We start from the raw sequence: 26,314 nt of genomic DNA, 5'->3' as shown, positions 1-26,314 counted from the left end.
CACGGATTCCTAGACCACCAGCGCAAGCAAGTGCACTGGACATATCTCTATGCTCGACATCACTACGGTTAGATTGCAAGTGGAAGGTAATATCTGATCCCCACGGTAGTGACCACCTGCCGATTGTAATTGCAATCACCACTCGTTCAAGACCTTCGGAACCAATCAATGTTCCCTATAACCTCACATTGATTGGAAGAGAAACGCTGCTTCCCTCGGAGGAAGAGTATAAGTTTTTGTCCAACTCGATTCTCGATACCGCGATTCAAACTCAGACGAAACGAGTAACCGACGTGAACGCCTAAAAACGTTCTCCCCACCCGTGGTGGGACAAATAGTGCTCAGACGTGTACGCGGAGAAGGCTGCCGCGTATAATGCCTTCCGGAACGACGGGTTAGTCGCTAGCTATCGACTGTACGCGATAATAGAAAAGCGAATGAAAAATTTAATGAAAGCCAAGAAACGCAGTTACTGGCGCAGGTTTGTCGACGGGTTAACAAGAGATACATCGATGAGCACTCTTTGGGGTACGGCCCGGCGTATGCGAAACCGAAACAGTACTAACGAGAGCTTGGAATATTCAAACCGTTGGATATTCGATTTCGCCAAGAAAGTTTGTCCGGATTCCTCCCCGGCACACAAAATCTACGGCGCCGCGTCGCCTCACAATACCGCGAACGAAACACCGTTTACGATGGTGGAGTTCTCCTTTGCTCTCTTCTAATGTAACAATAAAGCCCCAGGGCCGGACCGGCTTCCGCAAAGGTAAATGGACGAACGATTGCCTTGCGTTGCTCTTAAAAGAAATTCAAATGGCATATGCTAACAAAGAGCAGATTCTTTATGAGAAGTTGCACCAGCATGGTCTTTTACCAATTTTAAAATAACTTTTTGCTGAACCTGTTGTCTGAGAAACAAATGAATTTCTTGCATGGTGATTTATCGACATCACGGTTTAGCTACGTGGGCTTTCCCCAGGGCTCATGTTTCTGGAACAGTATGTCCAAAAACTCATGCTTTCCCTATTTTTTAGGAAACAAAGATGCTTTATTTGAAATGCTAAGAATTTTTCTTTACAAAAAGGTATTAATCGTAATCGCTCGAGCTCTTCGCGATGATACAGGCGATTGCGAAGTTGCTACGCCTGCACATATCTGAACCGTACAATGAACATAACATTCTGAATCAAGGCCCGCTGTAATTGGCCTTAACCGTTCGACACTCGCGCGAATGGTTCCCCGAATGAGCAGCCGCTGGTGCTGAAAGAAGATTTTGCTAGAGCTTCTGAAGGTTTTGCAAAAAATGCAACGGCGCAAGTGCCGTGTTTTAGTGGGTGACATTTCCCGTCTCGTCTGCAATTTTAATGAGTGATTCTGACGGGGAGCACTCCCGAGAACCTAGCTCTATAGCTCCAGTTGGACAAATCTCGAAAAAAAGTGATCATTCGGTTAAGCAAACTTTTCGCAGGTTGAAAAACAAACGCCCTTTATAACATTTTTCCTATGTTTGTAATTGTATAGGTATTTTATTAATTTATTATGCGTAGTTTTTTAGTGAATCTGCACTACGTCATTCCCCAAGTCGTTGAGTAGATAAATATGGGGCAAAAACATTAAAAAATTGATTGCCGTGTGAAATGGCTAACTTTTTTTACCCTTGTCAATATTGGGGCTTTATAGCGACTCATAAATCTCATAGCGCACTTGAGGCGAGCTATAAAACTTCAATTGTTACTTTAATAATGAAGATAATAATTCATTCCAAGCAGATATATTCGACGTAGTTTTTGAATTGGTGACAACATATGACAGTTTGACGGCGCCAAATCTTATTCACAAATTGCATGCATCTGACATGTTTCAAAATAACTCGAATTTACAAAATATTCATAGTTTCCTTCTTTTCTTTTCAGGTAAGTTCATCGAAAGACCTACATTACCGATAGGAGAATATAATGGATTCTCAAATGGTACCGGTTCTTATGAATAATCTAAGATATAACCAGTGTTGTATTAGAGCCGAGACAAGACAGAAATCACCTTCAACGGATTCTGAGTCGGTTCTTTTTTCCCCCAGCAGAGTCTGGTTCCAATTTCAACACAATTGGTCAAGTCTAGTTATCTAGTCAAATAAATTTGACCGCCCAGACCACTAAGAGCCCGCAAAAGTGATTGAGTTATCAACAAAGTAATGCGGGTGTAAGTGTTACAATTAGCCTGAACAGTGTATGGAGTGAGTCTGATGTGATCGTTATAGGGTTTAACTACAATAGTTCTGAGTTGGCTATTTATTATAGATGCAATAACCATCCATCAAAGTGGGACACTTCGTTACCGAGTAGCTCCGTTCAAACAATAATTGTCAACATTTGAACTCACAATTTCTCATCAATTGGCTCTCTCGAGTGAGTACGCCGAACTGGACGAGCCGTCATTCGTTTCCATTCCCTCATAAACGTTGTTGACCATAGTTGACATTTCAGCTACCTCCTAAAATCACAAACTGTTCGCGTGTACCGGTTACCTATATATGTTAAGGCTACAAATATTCGTGTTTGCTTGCGCTGACTGCTTAATCAAACTATACGCGCGCATTGTTGATCACCAAACCGCCGCCGCGTCGAGTTCCTTTCGTTGAGTTCTGAGTAAGAAACTAGTTTAGCGCGTGACGCCTTCGCGGTCGGGTTCCAATTGATGGTGTGTAGCCAAAACGTGACGCGATCCAAGCTGCATAAATAAACTCCTACGGTGAGACACGTGCCGCGCCGGGCTACTCAATAGACTAATTGTACCTGGTACTGGATGAGATAAATTCCCGTAGCCCAGTTTTGCTGTATAATCAATTGCTCATCGCGGTGTAAGTGAATTGATATTTGTTCCCAGTTTAGTGACCGGTTTGGGAGGGGTATAGTGTTATGGTTGTTGTTAGAACCTCTTGGTGGAAATGTCATGGCAGTGACTGAAAAGTGTTCTCGAACCATACTGTGTGTATCATTTGCTTACAGTCACAATTAACCAAAAGTGTACATACAACCGTGCTAGTATGATTCTGCATGACATCATGAATGAGTTGTTTTGCTTGGTTTGGACATGAACGAAACGGAATGCGCAGTTACAAACATGAGTCAGTTGAAACCGAATCGAACTGAAATTCATGAAAACGTACCGAATGTTGTGTTTGTCCATTCATCGTACTATCGCCGGTAACAGCAAGTTTATGCTGCCCATGAATTTGTGACAGTTGTCTGTTAAATCCGTTGGGTCAGCGGCGACTCTGCCATTGTTGTCGATTTATGCACCGCGAGCTAGACCAGTAATTGGAGTACTTTTGCTGTGGTAGGCTGGAATTCCGGTTCGTGGGAGGAACACTCGTGGCCGTCAGTGTTGAATTTTACAATTTTCGAAATATTGGAAAAGTTAGTGCTGTGCAAAATAAACACATGTATTTTAGAGCGAGTTGAACACACATCACAATAAGATATATTGTTTCGTTCTGAACTGAGCTGAACAATTACACATTAGTATATAGAATTCCCACTACTAATTCCATTATCAAGTAGGGCCATCTGGAATTGACGTCTACCTATACCTCGGTTTTGAGAAGATAGCTATATTTGTCAGAAGCACGCCGAGTCAGGCCCGTTTAGATTATGACAATATTATCAATAAATGCAACCCACTAAGGTTTATTTCCTCGAACCAGTATAATTCAGCATTGCTAAATTTTAAAGTTTTGGTATACATAATAAAAATTACAAGATGATTTTTTCCTCTTCGAAGTGATCTGATCAACTGCTACATTCGAAGTAATCAATTTACAGTTAAATTCATGGAACAAAATTAGATTCAAGAATACTTATATCCATTGGAGATTGTGTTGTATTCGGGACTCATTTTTTTTTATTTTTGGAAATGTTCAGTTTCGAGACGCTCTTTGGGCATCCCTGTCAGTCAAAATGTGTTATCTGATCTTCACTAAAGTTGCTCGTAACCCAGCTGGTACCGCGGGGAGGAATAAGAGATAAGAACAATGTATAATGTATCATAGGTAAATGACTACATAGTGGAGTCTCTTGTTGCACGATGGTATAGTTTTTCTAACCGATTCACTATTTTATCAACATTTAAATTTCACTTAGAAAACATTGTTCTAGATATAAAACACATAAACTTTCAAGCAAAAGCTGTTTTACATGTAAATATGCATCGAACATACTACATCATTAATTTAAATAGATTAAAGTGCGTAAAAAGTTTACACGCTAACCTGTAGCAATGGCTATTGGACTCATTAGTGAGGCACCAGCTACCCTTATCCAACCTAAATAAACGCTTTTAGCATATTGCATTAATAAATAGCAGCAATGAATTTAAAACGAACGTCGGTCGGTAGTTGGCAAACGGAACAATGTCCCGTTTCAGGGTCACGCCCGCCAGCACCCGGTACAATTTGCTTGAATTGTTCGCTCATTTGCACACAACTCTAGAGCCCGTACTGCTGCTGCTGTTATGGCTAGGCTCCGTGGGCATATTGATGTGGTGTATAGGCATTCGAAAGTCATCAATCAAAGTTCTGCCACAAGCTAACTGAAAATCAAGGACCACCAGTCGATAGAGGAAGCAGCCCTTGTGGAGTTTTGGGTTTCTAATCAAACAATCGTCGAATCGCATTATATTCGAGTTAAACAAATCAATGTGGAAATTTTAGTCGGGAGCCAGCCAGTCAAATGCAAGCTTCATAGCACATCGCATGCGATGTAAGATTCTTGCCAAAAATTTTCGTTAACATAAAGTTATACAGCTTTTTACGTTGATTTTCTGCATCCAAATTTTGTAGGGTAGACGAGCCCTTATTCATCTCATTAATCAGGATATCACACTATTTTGATTGTAACTCGGCTTACAGCGATTGGATTGCGCTAAAATAGGTATCAGCAGCCTTGCTTTATTTCTAAGATGCAGTTACATTAAAAATCTGATTTGAAAAATGTTAAATACTCGCGTTTGAGCGGAACAAAAACTCGAGTACAACACACCCTTATTCATCCTACCACTTGACCTAATGCGTTGAATAGAGATAGCAGACACTGCTCTAACTAATGTATTTAATGGGCGTGATGAATACAGGAGCTAAGATGAATTAGGGCACAGAAACCCTACTTGTACCTTGAATCTTTTCAACACGGTGATATTTTCTGGGCAATCGTTCGCTCACTTTCTATATGTTGCTGATCGCTAGTGTCGTATTTCGTTTGAATGACACAATTTTTTCTTTATGACGGACTTTCCAATACTGTCCAGATGGTCTTTGAACTTCTTCATAGCATTGTAGAATTGGAGAAATTCGGCACATGAGTTTGTTCGTGTGGAATCTATTTCATCGCGATTGAAATTATGAAACTAACTCGTCTAACACGAACTTTTTATCTGTACAGTGACTCAGTAGCAGGGTGTTGATTCCTGGAAAACTTGGAGGGGCAAGAAATTTAATTTAACCTGCGACATTCAGGGAACTTGTATCGAGGAAAAAGTTTCAAGCCAATGCAATGTTATTGTTTTCACAAATAAATGGAAACTATTAACCCAACATTTTAAGTGTATGAGCATGCGTCTCCTCTTCTATAGATAATGACAAATTTCCCACAATAACACACATGTATACTGGTCCAGATAGTTGCCAAGTAGACATATCAACGATCATGTAGTGGTTCTTCTGACTTTGTATGGCAAATACACGTGAGTAGGTTAGGTGTGCACTGTGCGTTTGCTTTAATACGGTTCAATTCGTTATCTTGACTTGTCCGTGGGTCGTTTAAATATGTAAAGGATTTGGTCAAAAACGATGGGTGACTAACGTTAGGAACATGATAAGAGTGATGTATTTTATTCGCTTATGACTATTATTTGAAATAATAGCTGTAATATGAACATTTTAGAAATGGCCTTTATTTAAACAAGTAATATAAAGCACAACAAAATCGGAAAATTATATTTGGTATTATTATCGGTTTTGAAACAGTCTTGCTAACAACCGTCTATCACATTCTTGCAGTACATTGCTTGTATTTGGAAGTAATCACTTCTTAGCTAAGTAAGATTCTTTTTTTCAAGTTCTCTGATCTACCAACGGTCAAGTAACTCATCAGCGCATTTCTGTTCTTCATGCATGTTGGCTGCTCCTGCTAATCGGACGCAGATGAAGACTTATGTTTGCTCCACATGTCGATCAATTATATAGTTTAGGCAGCTACTGAGATGGCATTTGTGAATAATCTGAAACCCATAAATACGTGGATCACTTGACGGCTCCATTAAAAACTGTTTCTCGTTTATTTTTTCATCGCACCCAGAACAAACGTTAAAAATCGACCAGTTAGAGCTATCAGTAAAGCGTGTAATCAATTCTATCTGCCGATTTGTTGCTTAGGCACTACACAAACAGTACCCTTAATTGTGTGGTGAAACACTTGAGCCAATTCTATTAAGGGGAAAATGCCATTGTCATTTGCTTTAAACAAACTCGTTTTAAACCAACAGTGCACAATTTGGAACAGCTACTAAAGGTGAAAATAGAAATCATCACAGATGTGGCACAGTAGGTTGCCAATATTATGTTCATCCTGAATTTTCAAACCGGACACATCTCGAAAGTTTTGACACTTCGAAAAAATCCCTATGCAAAATTTAGCTCAATCGGATATGATTTCCGTTTCGAGCAACACGGTCATAGTTGAACAAAATTTACCTATTAAAAACTCAAAAAGAGGAACATTTGAAATTTTAAAAATCGATTTTTTTGTCAAGTGTCGAAATTTGGTGTGATTTCGATAACCAAATTTTGAAGAAAATTGTCTTTCTGGGACTTGAGTTGAGATGATACTGAAGTTTGGAAATGCAGCTTATATATATATATATATATATATATATATATATATATATATATATATATATATATATATATATATATATATATATATATATATATATATATATATATATATATATATATATATATATATATATATATATATATATATATATATATATATATATATATATATATATATATATATATATATATATATATATATATATATATATATATATATATATATATATATATATATATATATATATATATATATATATATATATATATATATATATATATATATATATATATATATATATATATTTATATTTACATGCTTGAATAGCCTAGAAATGTATGAAATTATTTATTTTTTTGAAAATCTTCGTTTAAAAAGTTCCATAAAGATTATTTTTAAAGAAAAATCCGAGATGACACTAGATCTCGTATTTTCATGACAGTCTAAAACATTTGGCATCAAAATTACGAATCCGATTTTTGTGAATCATGTTCGGTTAAGCTCAAAATTGAGAATTAAAACTTTTTTCGAGGCACTCTAAAGCTTTTGGGGTATGTCCAGTTATAAAAATCGGTGGTCACTTTTTTCCATACATACCATTGGCATTTTATGGAAATGTGGTTGACCAAACCTATTCTATCTAGTATCTCAAAACCAACAGCCAGCACATCCAGCGTATTTAAAAAAAAATTCAACATGCAGTGGCTAACTAGATCAGCAGACTTGAATTAAACTAGTAGTTTTCTTTTTACACATTGAAGGAGAGACGTTTAAAATAAGATTCGGCCATCTGTTAGCGAAGTTAAATGCTTATTTAAGGGGGTCTCCTCATCAGTCAGCCTCAAAAAAAATTTTTTTAGCTCTTTGCTTCAATCGTTAGAATTATCTGAGAACGTTCTTTCAACAGATTAACAGAGACTAACATCTCATGCCAGTTTTCTTTAGTTTGATTTTTTTTAATAACTTTAAAGCCCATTTTATAAAAACCACGTTTTTCAAAACTCCGTGTACTACTACAAAAAAAAACGGGTATGCAAGTAAAACACTGTTTTTCAGATAATCCAATTGTGCACAGGCTGAACTAAAAACCATTTATTAGGATATCTCATTTTACAATGGAAAATAAAAAAGACAAATACCTAAAATTTTAACTCTAAATCACCAAAATAGTCTATACTGTACGAAAAGCTTGAGTGGTCTCTGCGTTTATAAATTTGCCATGTTTATTTATTTTGACATTCAAAAAACTTTTTTTTATTTTGTTTATTTGGCACGGCTCGTGGTAGCTTAACGGAGCCGTGGATCTTTCATGAGTTTACAATATGTAAAAAAAACAAACAAATGTAAAAAAAAAACAAATAATATTGATTGTCTCGTTGGATCTCGCACGCGCAACTTTTTATTGCGAGTGAAGACCTTCTCTCGCGGCACGCCTACTGCGTCATGGGGACCATTTAATTCTCTCCTGCCCATCCTCCTCATCAAGGTCATCATCGTTAAAAGTGCCTCGGTGCTCGCGACCAGATGTAGTTTCCTGCTTCTTGCACTTACGGGTGACCAATGTGAATCCGTCGTCTACTTCACCGATGTTGCTTACAGTGGTTTTTGGGGTGCTGGATGTTGCTTTGGCAGTTGTCAATATGGACTGAACAGCTGCCACAAATTTGGCAACCGTTTGTGTTCAGGGATTGAAAACTCTATTTTTGGTTGGTTTGCCGTGGATGCGTTGGCAATCGGTAGAAATGCATTGTCCTGTGTATCTTCCGCGCAAGGTTGTCCGTGGTGCGCTGTCTAATTACAATACTTACACTTAGGAGTTTGCCCCTCATGGGTACATAACGTAGTTTGGTTAATAGTACTTCGTGAGTTTTTAGTTTTATAGTCAAGTGGGAGGGGTTAGGTCTTTCGATACGCATCCTCACCACAAGAACAGGTGTACCTGGTAAGAAATTTCTCCACGTATCACGTGTAACGGATTCTACTTCTCCGTATTGCGACATTTATTTTGCGATTAGATCAGGAGGGGTACGTGGTGATAGGTCATGTAGCTTTACATCTACATAATCTTTTTCTATATACACGGGAATCTTAATTCCAACTTTATAACTTTCAGCCACGTGCTTCAAGTTGTTCTGCAAAACGAAACGTTCGGCTTGGGCTAACGTGTTGAATGATATGAGTACTACATTGCGAAGATGATGATACTGTAGATGCATAACCTCCTTGAGCCTAACCTGCATCTTCACCTTCAGCAGGTATTCCACTTCTCGAAAACTCAATCTTATTGAACAGAATTAGAAGTCAACAACCGCTGTGTTGAGTCGGGGCAGAGATTTTTCGTCAACTTTACTCATGATGGCAAGAATAAATTAAAAGTTTCCTTTGTTCTCGAGACAATGCACACTAGATCAAAAGGTTACTAGTTTTTGTTCACTTGGTTCGATTGTACGTCTGACTCAGGCAGAAGTAGAAAGTAGACTGGTTTGTGGAATAACTATATTTTTAAAATTCTCAAAAGATCATTTATTTCACTTTGATTTATCAGGCACAGCCAGAGTTTTTTGCAGCTTCCCGACAAAAAGACAAACCTCTCATTCTGACAGATTTTTAAATTATAGAAGTGTTTGCACACACATTTTGGAAATTTGCGGCATATTTTCCCAAATTTAACAAAAATCGATTGATAAGTTTCGGTGACTTTGAGGTAGCTGTTAAGTGACAGATTTTGCCAGACATTTTTAGTTTATCTGCCAGATAATCTTTGAAAAAAAGTGGCAACCCAGCTTGGGTTCAATGTTTGAGGCGAATGTGTAGGTAGGTATATTTTATTTGTTAGCGGTTGTATGCGTAACCTGCATGATAGCAACCTGTGTTTTCGTTGCGCAAAGACGAAAACTTTCTTAGCAACAAATTTACGCGGATCGATGGAAGCACAACGAAAGTTTATTATTTACGTTCGATCAATTCATTGATTCATTTCCACTTCACGTGATTTATTTCCGCTCAGCCTATCCTATTTTGATTCAGCTATTAGTTACAAACTACAAAGCCTATTTATAAATGAAAACACTGCCACTCGAAAAACCGTTGCAAAAACTGATCTAAGCCCATTTATAAAATTGTTTTCGATTCTTGTATATTTTTGGTTTCTATATTTGATTAAGACCATTGCATTCGATACATTTGTATGCGTATTTTAGGAAAGTTACAATATTGGCAAAATATAACTAGAAAGCTTTGTCGAAATGTGATTATATTGTCTAAAATTTGATTTTTCTTCATCGGTCCTGGTTTTTTACCACACACAATCGAAAAGCTTCTACAATTTTTAAAAGCTGATCTTGTGGTATAATGATTTAGTTCCAGATACTAGTTCGGTCACGGTTTTCTGCCTTCTTTCTTCAGATCTTCTCAAATAAGTTTAATCGGATTCGATCACCTACTACAAATGAAATGATCTGATAACCAAGACGGTTTGGGGGGTGGTCGTAGCGTAGTTGGTAAATCGATTGCACATAGTGTTAGAAATACTTCATAAGAGATTTTTCTAACCCGTAGAGCTGAATGACATTAAGGTCCAAACCTCTATAATCAAAATAAAGAAGAAAGAAAGAAGGTTTGGTTCAATATATAACATTCGATGTTGATTGGTTGTGCTTAAACTATACGCAAGAAATATATTTGATTTATTACTACTCTAAATGTGCTAAGAAAATAAATATTTTACATTAAGTAGTATAGTCCTACGTCTCCAGTTCGTGCAACCCCATAGGGCTGCCCCTTGTAGTTTTTTCGAGATTAGACGTTTCATGCATTTTAAAGATGTTTGGCATCAAAAATACAAATTCGATCTTAAATTTTCTTCCAGTCGTCCCTTTGAACATTACTTAGTTTCCCCTTCTATGGACTCAGGAATTGTCGTAGGTGGCGTGGTCAAAGCGACTGATTTATTATTAGTGATCTAGAATGGTAAATCCAAGTAATCTTGCACCTATTTTGATAAGTTTTACATCATTTTGCTATCGCAATGGTCCCAATTTATATGGAAAATTGATGTGTGGCCGCAATCTTGACCTTTTAACTCCGGAACCGAAATTCCGATCGACAAAAAATTCAATAGCAGCCGATGGAAAGGTTGTACCTTTCTTTTCCGAAAGTTCGTGCAAGTCTGTCCGGCCATCTTGAGAAAAATGAGTGAAATCTTTGACACATCTACACATACATACACACATACAGACTTTTCCGATCTCGACGAACTGAGTCGAAAGGGATATGACACTCGGCCCTCCGGACCGTGTTTAGGCTGTCGATTTTCAGAGTGATTGCGTAACCTTTCTAAATGGGAAATGCTAAATCATGAAAAAAGTAAATCGGCCTTGCGAAACTCGAAAAAATTATTAAAAATTGCACCTTCGAATTGCTATTATTTGTGTGTAGAGCTATGACATAAATAATCGCAGCGTGGTCTTTTGTTCGCGATCCGCCTGCTATACAACTGCGCTAGATAAATGCCAATAGCTTGTGGCTGATAATAGCAAACAGTCACAGGTTCATTCGTTTTGATAATTTATTTCCCACTAAGCGGAAACTAGATACGATAAATGATTTTCCGGGCGCTTTGTGAACTATGACCGGGGTCTGTGTGGGTCCAACGATTCACGAACCACTCGTGGGAGAATACGATTGATGACAGGTCCTGCCACCATTTATCCTTCGCTTGAAAGAATAGCGCATTCTATCGTAGTTCAATAGTTGAACGAGCAATTTCGTGTTGTGTGTTTGGTTTTTCACATGTTCTATCGTAGTATGATAGTATAAGTGAAATATTTTGACTTCGTATCAAGAACCTTGAATTGGCTCCCAGTTGAACAGGTATCTCTTAAAAAGAATGATTTTTTGTATTACTTGTAAGGATCAAATAAACCCCGAACTAAGCTTTTCTTTTATCATAGATTGTAATCATCATCACAAGGTTCCCTCGTCTAGACCGGAAACACAGCCCAAGGCCGAACCTATTAACCATGACCTTGCCAACTTTCCTCAAATACTTCAAAAGCCAATATTCTAGTTTCCATCAATGAATCGGCTTCTGTTCCCACTTTCAATCGGAAATAGAGTCTCTTCTATCCGGAACATTCATTTGCCGATGGCGGTAGCGGCACAAAACCGGACACTTTCCTGTCTTCCTAGAAGACATATGGGTGCGGGGAAATCGATTGACCTATTTTTTCTAATCGACTATACAACAGCAGTGGCAACTTCTGTTTAGTTATTGTTGGATTTGCTGAAAACATCATCAATCGGCTGCCAATGAAAGGAAGGTTTTTAATCCATTTGTTCTGCCAAGTGACGGCGGTGCTTTATTTCTCTTAGTTCTTATACGTATCCTTTGAACAGCTTATGACATTTTTGTTCAACGTACTGTATTGACTCAAATGATAGGGTAAATATTAAGGCGCGAGTTCATAAGTATTTGGAACCAAGGAATACAAGTGTATTTGATTATAATATGTCACCAACAAGTACGGCGCAGTCTTGCGTAACCAATGTGAGTCTATTGTTAACAATACCCCAAATCTGAGAAGAGGTCATCCCGTCGATCAATCAACTTAATCTACTGCCGGAACATTATGGCCTCCGCACAGCCTGGCAATAAATTGTTTCGCTGAAAAGAAAAAAAACTTCCATCATAGTTGTCCACTTCGAGTGCCGGTCCCAGCAACCGAAGACGGTTGCCGGTCACGTCATCGCCGTCGCTAGGTTGGTTCGTTTGAGACAAGGTCGGAACGTCGCGGTCGCCCGCAAACCGCACGGTCCAATGTCGCATGTCTCAACATAATTTTCCTAAGTCTCAACGAAAAAAAATATGAAATAACGGCCAAGGGTGGTGGGTGACTGACTGACTATATAATATAATGTGCTTTGTTTGGCAGTTTGCTAGACAGAGAACGAAAAGAAGGAAAGTGGATGAGACGTGCGTGTTTTCTCGGCTGGCCTTGATATGACTATGGTTCGGTTTGATGTTGTTTCCTTATTTTTCGAGCTATTTCCATGGCTGTTCTATATCGAGTTGCGTGCGTGTGAACCGCGTAGTAGATTCCACTAGTTGCATCCGATAGTTTCCGGCCTAGTGTCTTTGTTCCAAATTAGGAATAACAGTTTACGATGTTTATGAAAAGGATCTATGTACTGTCGGTTTGTTTGCTGGAGTCGATATAACGTGAGCTATTTAAGGAGAGCCTTTAGCAGGCGCATATAAAGTCCGCTTCATTTAGAATTCTAGCACTTTATTTACGCTGTTGCCTTTGATGATCGGATGTTTTGACATCGGTTCTCCGATAAAGGATAAATGAAGTGTCCGGATTCTAATTAAAGCAGACTATATATTGCGTTTGATAAATGTAGTGGTTGAATGTTCATCATGTGGACAGTATCAATTGCTACAATGTGTAGTATCAAAGAGCCGAATGCTTAAAGCGGCCTCCCGGGGGATCAGAAACCTGAGAGTAGCGGAAAGAATCTTGGGTATCAGAAGTGCAGTTACGACGGGATTGACGGGCTGTGCAAAAAGGATAGTTAGAAACATAACTCGAGTGAAGTAGAATACAGTGATGTGCAAAAATCAATGATTAATCAATTGAATTAAAAATTGCAATCAATTTACATAAAAATTACACAAATAACACCGATAAAATCCTTGACCGTGTCATCCAGGTTGATCTTCAGGAGCACTAGTTATTGTAAATTCGTAGTGGTTGTGATTTAATTTCCAGATCACGCCCCTTCACTGCCTTCAACAGCTGCTCGGCGGAGATTTTAATCTCTGCTGAAGCTTTTATTCACCTACAAATAGAGTAACCCAATGATCACTTGAAATTAGATTCATTCAAAGAAAACTTACTTACCTTCTGTATTTTTTGAGATGAAGAGCCATTTCTAAATAATAAACAGCCTTCAAATCTCGCCTAACTTGGCTGGAATTTCAAAAGATTCCGGCCAGTTTAATAAAATCTTTTGGTGTCACAATATTTTATCTGCGTAATAAGAGGTTGCAGCTATTTGGAAAAACAAAGGCGGGCATAGCGTAGTTGATTGCCTGATACGCAGCTGACCTGGGTTCAATTCCAAACCCCGCAAATAGGGTTAGAAATTATTTTTACCTGTTTTTGAGCCTGTATAACTTTACTATGGGGCCACCCCAGTCCATATATCAAGGTAGATATTCTCGCTAGTATTTTATTTCGTGTTATCTGAGCTATGAGTGACACTTTTGCGATATATTAGGTAAATTTAACGTAAAATTAATTTTTAACGGCTTTTTGGAAGACATAACTCATGTGTTTTTGCATTATTTTGATCATAGGAACTACATCCGGTTATTTTCGTTTTTCGAAGTAACATGCATTATTTCAGCAAAATTATCCATTTTTTTACATTACATCGTAAAATCACCAAAAATAGGTCACTAGTTGGATTAATTATTGTTTGGATAACTATTGGTCATGAACTTTTATTAAATATCAGCTGAGGGATTCCATGAGAAACCGGCCGACCGCAAAATATGACCATCGTCGATTCGAACGAAACTTTGCAGGTGTGTTCGCTGTATGAATCTCCATGATATTCTCTGGCAATTGGAATATTTTGATACAAGAGTAATTTTTCAAAAGGACGTAAACGTTTCTACGCGTATGAATTTCAAAAAAAAATTTGTTCGATTGCTGTATTTTATACAGCAAAACAATCTGAGAACAAGTTACAGGGAATGAATACTTCTGTCCGAAAAAAATATACACTGAAAAAAATGTCATTTTCCAAAAAAAAAAAACAAAAATTTATGATAAAAATTTAAATTGCGAAAAAACCCATTTTTTAATTTTTTTATATTTTGTTACCAAAAACCCAAAGAGAAAAGAAACATTTTGATTGTGATTGCATGCTGGAGAAAAAATCGGTAAAAAAGTTTTTCTAACTATAACTTCGTACATGTTTTTAAATTTCATACTAATTGACATACAAAATTGTAATTTTATTACAGAATATAAAATCAAAATGCATTTAACAAAAATCTTCCAAAATGCGATAGTTCTCGAGATATTTGAAATTTTGCTACTTTAAAAACAATTAATTCGTGTAATTATGCTCTTTTTAAAAGTTATTCGCGTTACCCCATCAAAAAATGTCAAAAATTTAATGTTTATCGTTTTAAAGACGTAAAAGCAACCTTTTTAGTGTATTTGGATCATGGAGAAGCTTTCAATAAAAAAGTTTTCCTAACAACAACTTTTGACATTTTTTTATAATTCTTACTATTTGCAGTCAAAAATACAATTTTCTTTTTGAATATGATTTTAAACGCCATTTTAAATCGAAATGGTCTTAACAAAAATTTTCTAAAATGTAGTATTTCTCGAGATATTTTAACTTTTGTTTTAACAACACAATTATTTTCTTTTATTACGACCTTTTCATAAGTTAGTCGCGTTTCTCCATCAACAATAATAGGTTTTTCAATTTTGAGCCACCCTAACGCATTCAACATACCAAATTACATTAAACCATCCTATTTGAGTCTATATGACGAAATTTTGGCTTAATCCAACCTTTTGTTTCCAAGTTGAGCCACAGTGCATCGTCTTTGGTGTTAGCATCCTCGTTGATTGTGTTGGCTGTTGATTTGGAGGTAGTGGGCGTAGCGATTGCAGTTGTCATTAGGTCGTGAACCGCAACCTCAAATTTATATCTAAGTGAACCAGTCGTCGAAAATTCAATTCCGTAAATTGTAGTTTGGTTTCTTTAAATCATTTGCTCTGAACGAGATTTTTATCATACCATGCTCTCTTTCTCAGTCTTGTTAATCACTTTATCAATAATTAGCATCAACTTAGGACCAGTTAGAAGATATATCCAAATTAGCACCAAACTGGCACCAGTTATACACTAAAAACCAACAATCACAAAACTTGTGCCAACGTCTAAAGAAAAAGGCTGATTCCGAATGATGCCTCGGAAAGCAAGCACAAAAGCTTTGGTTTGCTTGTGTTTTTTAGGTTGGGAAACAAACGCCTGATACTGCGCACAATTTCAGTACTAACAAGGTTCAGGTGTTAGCTTCCTCGCTGATTGTGTTGGCTGTTGATTTGGAGGTACTGGGCGTAGCGGTTGCAGTTGTCATTAGGTCGTGAACCGCAACCTCAAATTTATATCTAAATGAACCAGTCGTCGAAAATTTAATTCCGTAAATTGTAGTTTGGTTTCTTTAAATCATTTGCTCTGAACGAGATTTTTATCATACCATGCTCTCTTTCTCAGTCTTGTTAATCACTTTATCAATAATTAGCATCAACTTAGGACCAGTTAGAAGATATATCCAAATTAGCACCAAACTGGCACCAGTTAGACACTAAAAACCAACAATCACAAAACTTGTGTCAGCGCCTAAAGAAAAAGGCTGATCCCGAGTAATTCCTCGGAAAGCAAGCACAAAAGCTTTGGTTTGCTCATGAGAAAATGAAAACGAACTCTTGTGTTTTTTAGGTTGGGAACCAAACGCCTGATACTACGCACAATTTTAGTTCTAAAAAGGTTCAACTTGGATCAAACCAATTTATACATAAGGGCACAACACCAACTAGCTAACCATATAACTAATACATATGTAGTGCTAGTTTAGATTTATCATATATCTGGTTGGCTTGAGCTTGTGCGTCCACCCCCCGGTTGCAACTCCGTTCTTGATCTGAACTAGCTGAAATGGCACAGCGAATCAATAGATGTTAATGCCTGTAACATCATCGTTCAGCGTAAAACTTCTGATAATCTCAAGTTGTTTATCGATCAGTAATGGGTCAGGTCCGAACGTAGATCGCAGCAGGAGAGGGAAGGATTGTTAGTCCAACCCTCGTTATTGCAAGAGGCCGCATTCTGCAAGTCTCGCGCTCGATACAAGACTTAGAAGTTTGGGCGTCCGGTCATAACTAATTAAATGCCTAAAATACAATATTCTTTTATGGAAGGAAAACTGTCAAATGGAAAATAACAAAAAAGTTTCGAGAAAATTAATCATGGTAGTAAAAAACTGGAAAACTATCGTCTTTTTTCGTGAAGAGTATATGAAAATATGAAATAAACTTGAGCGGCCTAAAATAAGCATTAACTGTACCGAAAGCTTTACTTTGTATGACAGATACACTAGCAATCTAACGTGCGCATCATTTGTTCTATTTCCCCGTCAGATGACAAATCCTCTCTAGTGTCGATTCCGTTCGAAGCGAAACTGAGTCAGGCTTCTGTTAAACGAACCACTGTGAAAATGTATGAGCTGACAGCGATTAGGGCTAGGCTCAGACTCGGCACCTGGTTCAAACAAAAACAGCGTCAGTTGGCTCGTGCTTCGGTTACTACCGCAGAAGGCAAGGAATAGTAGTTCTGTATCAGAAGTGAAAGACCTCATACAGCACAATGATATAGCTTTGCCAACCCGTATAACTTGCCGCAAGTTAGACCCAGTTACTGATCAGATTTTTTCAACATTCAAATACAAACAACAACCCACAAATTACAGAATTTAGTTATTTTTAAATTAATCATGAATTTTGCATTTCGACGCCGGATTGACGCTAGATTAAAAAAACGGAGTTAATTTGTGTTCCTGAGCAAACCCCTAGTCAAACGTGATGTCCCGCAAGAAACTATTTTGCTTAGAAATAATAACATTCCGCGTAAGATCACCAAAGAATAGGCCACAGCCGGACTAAGCGCACAGATTTCGGAAACTCCGTACTTTTACTGTAATGGATCAATCTGATTATTAAGGATCCAGAAAACGTCAAGCAGAGTTCATTCCATAATTTGAAAGTACCTCATAGAGATTAGGTGAGCAAAGGAACGAAATCTTGGACTCGACGACATCGACATTGCTGACTTCGATCACAGAACACAAAACTCGTTTTGTACGGCCATGAAACAGTATTATTTAAGGGGAGTGGGCGTAGCGTATTGGTAAATCGATTGCCTTGTACGCAGCGCACCTGGGTTCGAATCCCGACCCCGCACATAGGGTTAGAAATTTTTCCTAAGAGATTTTTCTAACCCGAAGAGGCGAATGACCTTAAGGTTAAAACCTCTATAATTGAAATAAAAAAAAGTATTATTTAAAAAGACAGGAACGCTTTCCTCATAAATCAGTGTACATAGCAAAGCAAAGTTTGGGTACTACATTCGATTGCGGAGCTTGACCTACTGTTTCGACTGATTTCGTGCCGATTTTTAGCGCACAGGACTGTTTCATGGTCTATGTTACGATCCTACTGACCACTAAGCATCCTTCATGGTTGAAACTCGAACAATCATTGCATACCAAGTATATTAATAACATCCTGACGAAGAACGTTGAAAGAGAATCAAACTAAAGTGCCTTTCTGTAGAGAGCCTTGAAGAGGCCCTCGACATTGGCGTTAACCTGTGTTCTATCCATGAAGAAGCGCGTGCTACGAGAGTGTAAGCAGACTGAACAGTGGTGGCCCATGACCGAACCGAATCGACAATGTCATGGCTGCTATAATCATAAAAAGTGTAAAAAAGATCATTTGTTCTTTCAATAAAAATATGGCATCACCCGCATTGCCTAAATCACCAACAGAAACACTAATGCTGTTGCGCCTCATAATAATTTTTTCACGAATTCCATTCTACACCACAAGTAACAGTCACAAAGAGACAGAGAGAAAACACGACAACCAGCGACGTGCACAAATTTGCTGATGAAACTTTTGATTCTTACCATACTAGTCGGTACAGCTGCTGAAGCTGATGGTACCACATTGGCGTACATGACATTACCCTAAATGTGTTCCACTGTCTCCAGGGTTCAATCGTATACCCCGGAAAAGTCCTACCCAACCCAAGCCATCCTTCGCATTCCTTCGCAATTTTGTTGTTGCCACGTGCGTGACGGTTCATTGATCCAACTTGACCTACCATCCACCCACCCACAGTTCAATCCACTCTTTGCCTGGAAAATATTTTCCCAATTTCGTTCGTTCTTCTCACCATACCCTATCGACATGGAACCGAATGCGAACACTGAAAGGAGTACCATTGTACAGCGAAGACTTATTCCAGTTGAAGGCCTCGCTCGATTCATAATTTTCTGCATCACGCGCACAGTGGTTCAAAACATGCTTTTGAAGAACTAAATTAGTATCCATATCTGCGAATTGACATGTTGTAAAAGGTTTATGTGTATGAAGCGCGACATCTGTTGACGATATTCTTTTTTCAAAGAAATTGATCCTAGTATGCTAACGCATGGATGTCTTCGAGAAAGTTGTTGAGGAGTACATTGGCAGAAATTCGACGGAAGACATCTTTTTTCTGTCGCTTACAATTGTCAATTTAAAATTCAAATTTTTAATCTTAAAAGTATTGTTTTTGATTTCTCGCGACAATACTATTCAGGAACATTTTTTATTATGACAAAATACACAACTTTGCTGGAGAGACTAAATTGCTGTGGCACGTTTGGAAAGAGTTGTAACAGTTTTACATTTCTTACATGTATAGCATTCTCTAAAACTTTGAAATTTTTTTCCGAAGCCCGAAGGGCCGCATCTTATATACCAACAGCTCGACAAATTGGGACAATATTTATATGTATGTACACTTATGTCATGTAATTTTTTCAGCAATGGCTGAACTGACCCAAACGAATCTAGTTTCAAATGAAAGGCCTAATGTGATTATTAGACGCTATTTTTGTTTTTGGATATGTGGTTTACTTGCTGAGATATTGGTGATCTTGTCAAAAAACGGTATGTTTTAAGCAAATAGCTCTCGAACAAATTATATAATAATAAATATTTTTCTAACAAGCCATAAATCATCTAAATCCACGAACAGCGGCGATATTAAACATTTTATATTTTTATTCCTCACTTACCAATTTTCAATGACTAAAAATGAGATTGTTACGTAGAGAGTATTACATTACTCATGTTTTAGGGACAAAACATAACCGATTTTGAATATCGAAGAATACATCTACGTGATTCAAGGAATTCAATTCCGATAATGTTTTGAGAGTTTGCTAAATAATTAATTATTTCTCAAAAATTAATATACGAGTTCGCTTCAAAGCCAAAACAATGAATAAGTTCACTTCAAAGTGAAAATTTGTCCAGGACTGATGTATTTACCGCTTGGATTCGGTATTGCGGTCAGTCATGAGATATACGAATACACCAATCATCAAGTAATCCACCTAGTAGTGAGAAAATAGATTTCTTATATAATTATATTCATATTATACTTGTAACACCACCGAGAGCATCTTTATTTTGGAGTCCAAAAATTCTGGGAAATTTACTTCTTTTGTAAGATTTTTGTTTTAGTGGTCATGGCCTAAAAATTACCAGTTGCATTATTCATAATAAGGATGTAAGAAATCAAAATATCGTCCAGTATATAAAAATAATGTCGCAGTACTAACAATCATTTACCATTCGCCCTCCGCTCTCTACCTTCGTGTGCGTGGCAACTGTCATGACTCACTATATTTCTACTATTTCTCTATCCATTTATAAGTTGTGTCATAAGATTTTTAACTAGTCTGAAATATTTGTTATTGCCCTAGTTATTTTGATGTTTGCGATGCAATTGTGTAGATTTAGAAGACAAAACTTATTTTTTCTGCTGTTTCCCTATAAATAGTTTTTTTTTCCATTTTAGTGTAGAACAGAGCCACTGGCGGAAACAAACTTAATATTTCATTCTACTTGACAAAAGAATATTTGTAGTCCTGACAAAATTTGTGTTCAAACCGTGTTTCCCCCTTGAAGAGGAAGGGATATACCTCTTCGAAACGTTGAACTATGGAGTCATGTGACCAAAAAACTTCATGAACTCCAATTATATTCAGTTCTGTACTAAGCGTTTATATATACTATCTATAACTATCTCAAACTGCGTAATATGGATGTTTCAAGATGAAAATTTTGAAAAGGGATATTCCACGTGCGTTTTTTAAACTTTTCGTATTTCTATTGAATTGAATGAAACATATGTTTGAATATGTCATATGAAATCTAAAAATACCTGTTTTGGTGTGATATTGTAGAAGAACTATAGTATTGACATATCAAAATCCAAAAATATCCACAAATTAAATCCAGGATAAAAGTCTTCCAAAGACCCTCCCTGAACTCTCGATGGTGGATGTCAGTATAATAATTCTTCTAACTTATAGTGTATTTAACTTGTGTTGAGAAGGCTTGCCACAATTAGTAGTGATTATTCAGTACACGTTTCGTTTGAGTGCTTCGTATTCTACACGTTAATTAGCGAAGATTACAATTAGAGTGTATGCGTTGGACAGATAGTTGATCTGACTACATTTTTGCCATACACATTACTTGAGCTTGAGCTTGTGCGACCACCCCTGGCTGCCACTCCGTTATCGATCTGGACTAGCTGAAGTTGCACAGAAAACACGTAGATAATTATGCTTGGGAGTAGCGAAACATCTTTCAGTGTGCAACTTCTGGTAATCCTAAACTGTTTTATTGATCAACACCGGCGCCGGCCAGGCCCGAACGTAGATCGCGCGGAAGGAAAGGGAATGGTTAGTCCGATACTTGCTTTTGCTAGATACCGTATAGACTACTGCGCGCTCCACAAGTATCACGGGAGGATATTTGTTAGTAAGCAGGTGGATTCTACTTCTTCTTTACCGACGCCAGAGAGGTGACTCCACTATCTAAACTAGAGATATCGATCCATCAAAAACTCATGGATCGGGGACCAACGGCTTTACTACCCTTTCGCCTCAGAAAAATCTCAACGACCTCGGCTGGAATTGAACCCAGGCCAACTGGAATGAGTGGCGGTCACGCTTACCACTCAACCACCGGCACCGTTTACATTATTGTCATACACATTACTGTGTAGCAACAAATAACACTGATTTGTTCTGAAATTCTCAAGGTACTTTTTTCATGATCAGTGTTACTAAAAACATATTTATTTGCAAAAAAATAGGACTTGTAATTTCAAGAATGTTCATGTCTCTAAAACAGTGTATATGTCCAGGGACACTTTCAATGGCCACTTGCTTTTCGAAGAATTTAAATACTTATTCTGGTAGTTTAAACCATTCCTTTGTTACGGTATCGATTTATATGCGACTCATTAACCCATATCTCCGGAACCAGAATTCCAAACGAAACAATTTGCAAGCTATAAGGATGACTATAAAGGGACTGCGTTGTAATCGATTGAATGCATGGCTTCTGTGTTATCTTCAATAATATAATCGCCAACACTTCACACTCCTTCCTATTTACTTCAATGCAAGAGAATACTATTTACAGATATCACTATACATGAATCATATTCTCTCTGTCGCTTAGTTTGCTATTTCTAGTTAATCGTTAAAATACTGGAGCTAAAAATCCTATTCCGCATAAAATTCTTTGTTTTTTAGTAGTCTGAGACCAAGAATACATTTTTGAATTCAAGAAATTTAACGTTCCGGTTTCCTTATGACTAATTAAGGCCCGCCAATAATGTTGGAACACCAGATAATTTCAAACGCTACCGTCAAGAAAAAAAATCGAAAAGAAAAAAAAAGAATGAAAACTCTAGAAAGCTTAGTTTATTTTTTAATAATTAGCCAATTTATTTAAACATTTTTTTTTTCAAAATTTCATTCCATGAACTTATTGTTTACAGTTCAGTCATTTTATTCATTTTTTCGTGGTTTTTTTTTATTTATTTTACATATTTGACTAATTTTAAATATGCGATCATTTCATTTTAATTTTTTTTTCATTCAGTATTCTTTTTATTCATTTTGTTCATTTGAGTTCATTTTATCTATTTTTTTCGTTTCATTATTTGGGTTAATTCCACAGTGGTTCAGAAAGCAAATTTAGCAGGAATATTGAGATTTTACTATAACTAAACAACTTAGCCTTATTAAGTTTTTGGAGAGAAGTTTCCGTAGATTGTGAACCCCTTCTTTTTGTTAAAACAACAGAGTGGTTCTGATTTTATCAAAATAAAAAAAATAACTTTTTAATCATTTTATCTAAAGCCGAACGACCCTGAGCAAAGTTGTAGAACGACAAATTTTGGAAAAGTTTGCTCAACACATGTTAGCTCTATCTTTCATACTTTTCATTTTACAACAAATTTAAAATCGAAGGTTGGGGTGCTTCTTAATAATTCTTAGAAAAAGTATTTTATTCAAATAACTTTTGCAGTATTGATTTAAAATTGAAGTAGTATTCAGACAACTGTAAGATTATTTTACGGCGAATAACTTGTTCTAATGTATTTTCGCTGAAAAATTATGAGCTCTTTTTCGCCAAAAATGGGCTTCTTTGGAAGAACAATATCACTCATTGGGGCAAAGAAAAGATAATTCTTTTTCAACTATAAATAAGGCCATGATTAGAGTTATGAGTAAGCAAAAAATGGCGAGTAAAATGTTTTTTAAAAATTCATAAAATTAATTTCAAAAAATCTATTTTTGATATATTAAGTGCTTATATCAATTGGAGCTAGAGTTTTTTTGTTTAATTCACCGCCTGTAATATGTTTAAATTAATCTCACGGTGTACAATATAAAAAATATAGTTTCGTTTTCATGACAAAATGTTGAACTTTGCAATAGTGAGTAGGGTGGCTCTTATTTTTTAATATCAAAGAATTTGGTTTTTAATGGTTCGAGATAGAGTTTCGCTGTCATCCAGAATATTGAAGAAAATAAAATTTTAAAAAACTATGTCGAAGACACTGAAACTCTATGTCGTGTATTTTTCATTTCACAAGATAAATAAATTAGGGTGTTTTTTAAAAATGGTTTTCTTTTTATAACTTTAGCATCTTTGATTTTTCAATAAGTCACTTTAGAAATACTTTTAGATATTTTCAAGGAGAACAATTTGTCTTAGTATACCGAACCTCTAGCTTCTCTCGTAGAAAGTTTTATTTACTGTTTACTAAAAATAAACTATTTTTTGAGTAAATATTGCGAGATAAAAAAACATATCATATTTAGCAATTTTCGGTGATCTATACTATAAAGTATGCTATTTGATATGATAGCAACGGCATTTAATGTTAAGTGCCCTAATCGAAGATAATGCTAGTTGGAAAAGTTATATTTTGTGTATAGTTCTTATAGCCTCCAAACGAAAAAGTTTAGTACAGTAAGATTCCGTTTTTGGCACGTTCCGTTTTTGGCATGCTCCATTTTTGGCAACAAAAAAGTTCAGTTTTTGGCAACAAATGGGTTCCGGTTTTGGCAACATTAATTTTGTTCATAGTAAATCTTTTGAAAAATGCTCAATAATCATTTTGTTGTAAAAAAGGATATCGCTTTTGACTTTATTTCCAAACATAGGAGTCATATTCACTATATTTTATGGAGGCGGGCATAGCGAATAAAGTTAAATTTGTTGATTTTTTCTATTATTTCATTCCATTTCACATATTCTTATATAATTAATGTTCTTGTGACATTTGTGATGTCACAAATTGTAAATAAAAGCTTTTAAGGTAAGGTTCCATTTTTGGCACGGTTCCAGTTTTGGCAACTGAAAAAAAATATTGTTGCCAAAAACGGAATCCTACTGTAGTTGGTGTTTTAAAGCAAATTATGTGCCCTAACATAATATTCAAGTTGTCATAAAGGTAAAATAAAAACTACAGAAGTTATAGACATAAATCCGTTTTTTAAGGAGCACCCTAGAGCTTAGATTTGGATTTCTCGTGCAATGGAAAGTGTAAAAGCTAGAGCTTGCGTGTCTTCAACAAATTTGTCTAAAATGTGTTGCTCTACAACTTCATAGAAGTGAAGCTCTCGCTCGAACCGTTAAAAAGATCAATTTGAAATATTGCTCAAATTACAACTACCCTAGCTTCTGTTCAAACGAAAAGAAAGACCTTGATAAGTAAAACAACTGTAAGGCTAAATCATTTAGTTTTAGCAAAAAGTTAAAATTCCTGCTAAATTCACATACTGGACCAACTGTGCATTCTGATCAGTTCATATATTTTATTAACTTTCGTTTCAATAATCTGACGATTTTTTTCGGTCATTAATTTCATCTAGTATATTAACTAGATTCAATTTAATGTATTCTATTATTTTATAACTATTTCAATATCATTTAATTTTTCATTTTAATCATTTTATGCTATTTATTCTTTTTATTTGATCATTTTTTCATTTTGTTTATTTTATTCATTCTATTCTAATGTATGATATTTATGAACAACAATAATTTCAAACACTATTGCTGTATTTCTCCTTAGTGGAGAAAAATTTGGGAAAAAACTAATTTTACGGAACATCACGCAGGATTAGGGGTTTGCTTAGAAATACAAATCGTGTTTTAGTTTTTAGGAGCTAGCATCATTCCGGCGCCAGTTTAGTCCTGTCATTAAGTAAGTTTCGGATTCTGATGAGACGATGTCGAAACGCAATTTTCATAACTGATTTAGTTTTCTATCAGCTATAACTTTGGGGTTAGACAAGATTTTCTCACAAAAACAATTTTGATTGGATTCCACTGCTGCCAGAGACATTTTCAGTTCTCAGTGAAAATATATATTTTGATATATCTTCGCTGTCTAAAAATACTTTATAAATTGATCAATTTAGACTATCTTCGACTACATTTTCGGTCCAATTGAACTATCGAAAACTTTGCAGGTGATGTGTCTTGAGGATCGGAAGGTAAAAATTGAGCAGCTTTTAACACAGCTGGAGAAGCACATATCTTGATCAAAACAGGTTTGTTCGTGTTTCTTTACTCCAACACTTTTTAGGGATAATCTGTTTTGGAACACTGTATGCGTTTGAAAAAAAATGGGCATAAAAGGGTTCATTTTCTTCTATATTTTCATCACATTTGTTTTATTAACTTTATTATTTTGATTTACTTTTTTGGTTTATTCCTATTATTCATTTAATTCATTTTATTAATTTATTTCAGCCATTCTGTTTATTCATTTCATCCAATTTGTTAGTTAGGAACAATTTAATTTATCCTATTATTTTATAACTTTTTTAATATTGTTTAATTTTCATGTAAACTGAACTAATTTGATTTATGTTAATCATTCTACCCATTAATTTATTCAGTTTATTCGAGGTTTGCATTGGATGGGAACGGTACCTGTAAACTACATTTTTTCCGGTATATTTACATTTGCACAAGCCGTACAGCCCACTACAGCGACGTATCACTACTGCTCTTGCAGGAACGGTAGCCATACCGAATACACTTTTCCGTACAGCAGTAAAATACGTTTTTGTTTTGCTGCTGTACTCCGACTGCTCGGTGAGAGTGTGGCGTAGTAAAGTTTGTTCTCTCGCGTTGTACACTTTTCTCTGCATAGTCAAAGGAAAAGGC

General features: G+C 36.3%; 1 protein-coding gene across 7 annotated transcripts in view; it reads left to right on the top strand.

The window, feature by feature from the left end:
• LOC131690754 (lysophospholipid acyltransferase 6) overlaps positions 1-26,314 on the top strand; it is a 143,567-nt gene that overhangs the window by 32,972 nt on the left and 84,281 nt on the right. For 2 of the 7 annotated variants that reach the window (XM_058976733.1, XM_058976732.1), the window contains exon 1: positions 2,579-2,857. The exons of 4 other annotated variants lie outside the window; for them this stretch is intronic. Coding sequence is in view for 1 of the 3 variants with exons in the window: in XM_058976727.1 (XP_058832710.1) it covers positions 3,155-3,203 (49 nt within the window). In the remaining 2 variants the exon portion in view is untranslated. Of the gene's footprint in view, positions 1-2,578; positions 2,858-3,154; positions 3,204-26,314 lie in introns of those variants that run through there. One more of the 7 variants, XM_058976727.1, reaches the window with a different exon arrangement.

Source organism: Topomyia yanbarensis, chromosome 3 (assembly GCF_030247195.1).
Source record: "Topomyia yanbarensis strain Yona2022 chromosome 3, ASM3024719v1, whole genome shotgun sequence".
In the NCBI taxonomy this organism is placed as follows: Eukaryota; Metazoa; Arthropoda; class Insecta; order Diptera; family Culicidae; genus Topomyia; species Topomyia yanbarensis.
The sequence above is the reverse complement of the archived record's forward strand: the minus strand, read 5'-3'. Positions and strand labels throughout refer to the sequence as shown.